At 47.2% G+C, this 4,763-nt stretch overlaps 1 protein-coding gene across 1 annotated transcript in view; it reads left to right on the forward strand.

The window, feature by feature from the left end:
- The window catches only part of HID1 (HID1 domain containing), a gene marked incomplete at its 5' end in the record, with an annotated part of 18,247 nt that extends 13,969 nt beyond the window's left edge, over positions 1-4,278 (forward strand). The window contains 6 exon segments of the mRNA XM_009867784.1: positions 1-9; positions 476-614; positions 2,044-2,124; positions 2,505-2,596; positions 2,902-3,060; positions 3,502-4,278. The exon segment at positions 1-9 is cut by the window's left edge and continues 205 nt beyond it. Of these exon segments, the coding sequence (XP_009866086.1) occupies positions 1-9; positions 476-614; positions 2,044-2,124; positions 2,505-2,596; positions 2,902-3,060; positions 3,502-3,565 (544 nt within the window).
- Between the last annotated feature and the right edge of the window lie 485 nt (positions 4,279-4,763).

Genomic DNA, 4,763 nt, shown 5'->3' on the forward strand with positions numbered 1-4,763 from the left:
CTACTCCAGGTCAGCTTTAGTTTACCTTTGTAACAGGAGAGGAGTTTGTTTTCTCTGAGATATGGTGTGGACTCACCCTTTCACTGGGTGTGGGAGAGATTAGGAGTTTACGTCTGGGAATGACTTACTGCCTTTCAGTCGGAGTTTCAGATCAGTTTGCCCAAGCTTGATCACAAACGAGTCAAAGTAAACAGCCCCGAGTTCCTCTCCTCTCAGACTTGGTGTCCATGTGGGCACTAGTCTTGACTTTTGGCCTCGTTTTCATCCATGAGAACCTGTGTTCTTCTTACATCAGGGAGTGATTTCCAAGAGACAAACAAACTCCTTGGGGATGGTGAAATCAAAGCTACATTTTGCTTCTCCTGTTCAAAGGAGAGCATTTGGGGTGCCAGCAGCTGCGTGGGGTGCCTGGCTGGAGAAAACCCCCCTGCTCTTAAGTGTGTTTAATGTGTTTCTGAGCTTTTTCTCTTTTGAGTGCAGGAATTGACAAGCTCACAGAGAAGTCACAGGTGTCAGAGGATGGGACCATGCGGTCGCTGGAGCCCGAGTCTTCACAGCTTCCACCAGAGAGTAACCCGTCCTTGGCTGTGAGCGATGGGGAGCCCTGGAGCGGGGTAAGGCCAGACCCTCTGGTGTGTGGGGAAGGTCTAGGGTGTAAAACGAACTAAAAAGGGAGGCTTAGAAGGAGAGGAGAGGTCTGGTTGGCCTAGTGCACATGTGCACTGTGCTGGAAAACGCTGTGGTTCAGAAGTACTGTTGCATCATTTTGGATGTTTCATGTTTGTGCTAGCGACACAGGAGCTAGGACACTAGGGGAGTGAGCTTTCTTCACCTTGAAAGCTGCTGTGATAGAACAGCAAGTGTGTAGGTGCAAGGGGATGTATTCCTGATCCTCATCTAGTGGAGAAGGCTTGAAGATTCCTATATTCTACCCTTATGTCCCAATCCTCCTCGCTTGTTCTGCTCACGTGGGTATGTATCTGGGTTTTTGGCAACTGTCCATCAGCTGCCCCACGCGGCTCCTGCAGTGCTGTTTACACGTCTGAATGTTTGCGGAGCCAGGAGGTGTACAGGGCAGTAGAGCCGTGGGTGTGGGATATACACATGGCGCTTCAGGTAACGCGTGCCTGTCTTGGGATTGTGCTGTTTCAGACTGTCTGAACGTTGTCGTCTTTCTGTGCTCCAGCCTGGTTACAACCTTCTGAGCTAAGATAAATTAATGAGAGACGCTGGATAAATTTTAGGATACCTGCCCTTAAGACTGATTGAATTTCTTTCCTTTATCTGTTGCAATGTCCTCACCTTATCAGTCACAGCCATTTCAAAAGTGTCTTGTGAAATCTACAACAGTCTTCATATTTCGGCCTAATTCCATCTCACCTCTCCTAAATGTGTCAGCTGGCTGTTGGCATTTGGGTGGCAGCTATGAGGAGCAAGGGCTGTGGGAAAGTGAGGAGGAAAGAGGAAGAGGGTGGGGTCATATGAGGGAAATCAGACATTTTTATGTTTTTATGAATTTTATTTCTAGAAGCTTGATGAGGACACGACACTGAAACTGAGCAGGCTGAACGATAAGATTGTAGCTGAAAACATTGCAAAATATTGCTGTTTAGGCTTTAAATGAACTGGAATGAACAGAGTTTCTCTGAATATCCCAGGGCCAGGGCTTTTTGGTTTTGGGTTATTTTTTACCCTGGTACCAGGTGAAGGCCCATGGTCAGCAAGATGTCTTAAGCACACAATTATGTTGTCATTAAGTGATGTCTCAGCTGAGAACTTGCAGAAGAAAGGTTTCCTTCTTCCAGCAGCCCATGAAACATTATCTCTGTGTCCAGTAGATGGCAACAACTCAACCCCATCAAATATTGCTGCTTAGTGGGTCAAAGCAAATTATTTTGGTGAATTCAAGGTCTGGTGGGTTTGATCTGTTCTAGGGACAGGCTGAGCTGACTCTTCCAGCAGTGCTGTGGAAAAGCTGGGGAAAGATTCAGCAGTAAATGGGTTGTATTTCTTGCTCTTAAATGTAAAAATAATTATTGATAGGAGGCATCGCATCCCCGGCGGGATAGAAGGTGTCTCTCTAGTGCATCCTCCAGTGGACAGTGGACCCCAACTCCTGACTGGGTAAGGAAATCTGGACAGGTGAAATAAATAATGAGGAAAAAAGTTGTCAGAAATGCCCCCCAGGCCTCCGTGCCTCCCCTGCCAGAGACTCTTGCAGAGGAGCATTTTCTCATGGGGAACATCTTTCATTTGTGGTGAAAGCTCTGGAAGTTTATTACCATCTGTGAATAAGTCCTTTGTTTTACCTGTTTAAAACCAATGTTTCACTAGTTTGATCAAGTGGCTCATAGTGCTCCAGGAGTTACTGTATTGCTGTTGTATGCTCAGTTCTTCCACCACCTTTGTGGTTTTTGTAAACCTCATTTGATGTAGAGATAGCTGTAGGTAGAAAAACTATGAATGCAGTGCACTGATTTCCCTCATGGCTTTCCTATTCACAGGTGATGTCTTGGAAGTCAAAACTTCCCCTGCAGACAATCATGAGGCTCTTACAGGTGCTGGTCCCTCAGGTGGAAAAGATCTGCATTGACAAGTAAGTACATTTTTGGAGAGAAGGGGCAGTGCAGTGTGTAAAGAGCTCTGTGAGGTTGGCAGAGTTGGAATTTGGAGGATCTCTAGGGGAAACCTTTAGGGTATAATTGAAAGCATCACAGTGTCAGCAGAGGAGGTGTTATTTTTCTTGTTTGTGTGATCCCTTCTCAGTTTTGAACGGAGGGAGTGTGTGTACTCAGTGGCCACAGCCGTTGTCTCTGTGGTTGTTTAGCCTGACAGTGCTGCAGCAGTTTCATGGGTGTAGATGGGATATGTTAAGGATGTTCCTGCTTTATCTCTTTGCAGAGGTCTCACTGATGAATCGGAGATCCTCAAGTTCCTGCAGCATGGCACACTGGTGGGGCTGCTCCCTGTACCTCACCCCATCCTCATTCGCAAGTACCAGGCTAACTCGGGCACTGCCATGTGGTTCCGGACCTACATGTGGGGAGTTATTTATTTGAGGTAAACCAGCTAGATACAGTCAGACTTGGTCTTTTTCCAAGCTTTTGGGGAGCCCGTAGAGAGAATTGCGTGCACTTGGCCAGCTCTGGGTTGTCTCGTGTTTACAGGATAGAAAGATGTTCCCTTGGAAGGCACTAGGGTGAGTCAGTCGCTCCAAAACTTTGAGTGGGTGATGCAAGGGTGTCATTCTTGGGGGTACTGTTTCTTTGGAAATGGACAAGCTGCCTGGGAGGGATGGTGCGGAGTTTCATGCAAAGCTCTGGCTTTGTGCGATGTTGTAGATACTGTCATCCCTTTAAGGTGCATTGTCTTTCAACCAGCGGTTTCCTCTTTTGCAAAGTTGGAAGCATTCTGTGTAGCCAGCCCCGTACTCTTGGCTGTGATTTGAATTCCATGTACCTGGCGACAGAGAGTAAAGTGGCTCTTGTCTTTCTCTCTCAGGAATGTGGATCCCCCCATCTGGTATGACACAGATGTGAAGCTGTTTGAAATTCAACGGGTCTAAGAGAGCACTTACCTCTGCTAAAGAGAAATACACTGGATCTAAGGACTGCTGTGTGCTGCTTCATCACAGCTATTCCTGCATTTCACATCCAGCTGAGAGACCAAAAGGACAATCACTTCATTTACCTCCCTGTCATTTAAAGCTTTAACTGGGACCTGCTTGGACATCCCTGCCCTCTGCTCACTTCTCTTCCCTCACCCTTCACCATGAACCTTGAATGAAAGATGTCTAAGGGATTGTCCATTGTTGTGGTTGCACTAGAAATCAGACCTTTCTTAGCTCTTCTGTTGCTCTTTTGCTCTTGGATGTGGTTTGGAAACAATCTAACTCTGTCCTTGCTTTGGTCATAGTCAGCATTTAATTGAAAAAGACTAGCTGTAAATTGGGTGCGAGGGAGAAGCTGCTATTCCTGCAGGAGATGGAGTTTGGAAACTGCAGTTACTTTCACGTGGCTCCATAAAGTTTCCAGGGCATCCCTTCTGGCTGCAGGTGTCTCCCTGGTGTCTCAGTTGCATGGTGGTGGGAATTCTTTCCCACCCAAGTGAAATGAGAAGTTGCTGAAGGAAAACTGTGTCTCAGTTCTGAATCTCTCTGCTCCTTTCCTGGAAAGCTGCTTAAGAAGATCTGTAGTAGCCAGTGCTTTGGTGTGGTGTGAGAAGTTTCTTCCTTGGCTTCCAGGCCTGGCAGCCTGTCCCTCCTGATGGACTGTTGCAGTGGAGCGTGTGTCACTTTGGAAAGCCCTGCTTAATACATGTGAGCGCACAGGGAGGAAGGGACTGGCTCAGTAAGAGCAAGAAGAAGAGATGTGACTGTTAAAACTCCTTTAGTCTTCTCCTGCTGACTGAAAGGACAGTGTCACCTGGGTTTGAAAGGAACCATATCCTTCCATCTTTGCCTGGCAGGCTGATGCAATGCAGGGAGTGGAAGGGTCTTTTGCACACTGCTCAGGCGGGGAGTTGGGGGAGACACTCAGGGAAGTTGTAGGAGGAATTTGGAAGTTGTAAGAGGAAAAGCATCTCCATGTCAGTAGGAAGTGGAGCGTGCTGAGGCAAAGTTCAGTTCTTCAGGGCATTTGGCTAGTGACCAAGTTACCAGATCTTGAATGTATTGGGTCCTGAGCCTGTGAAGTCTGGGAAGGCAGAATCAGAATTGGTAGGAAACCTGCTGGCTTGGGTCAGCAGGGTGGGGCTTCGCCTTG

Source organism: Apaloderma vittatum, unplaced genomic scaffold (genome assembly GCF_000703405.1).
Source record: "Apaloderma vittatum isolate BGI_N311 unplaced genomic scaffold, ASM70340v1 scaffold3294, whole genome shotgun sequence".
NCBI lineage: Eukaryota > Metazoa > Chordata > Aves > Trogoniformes > Trogonidae > Apaloderma > Apaloderma vittatum.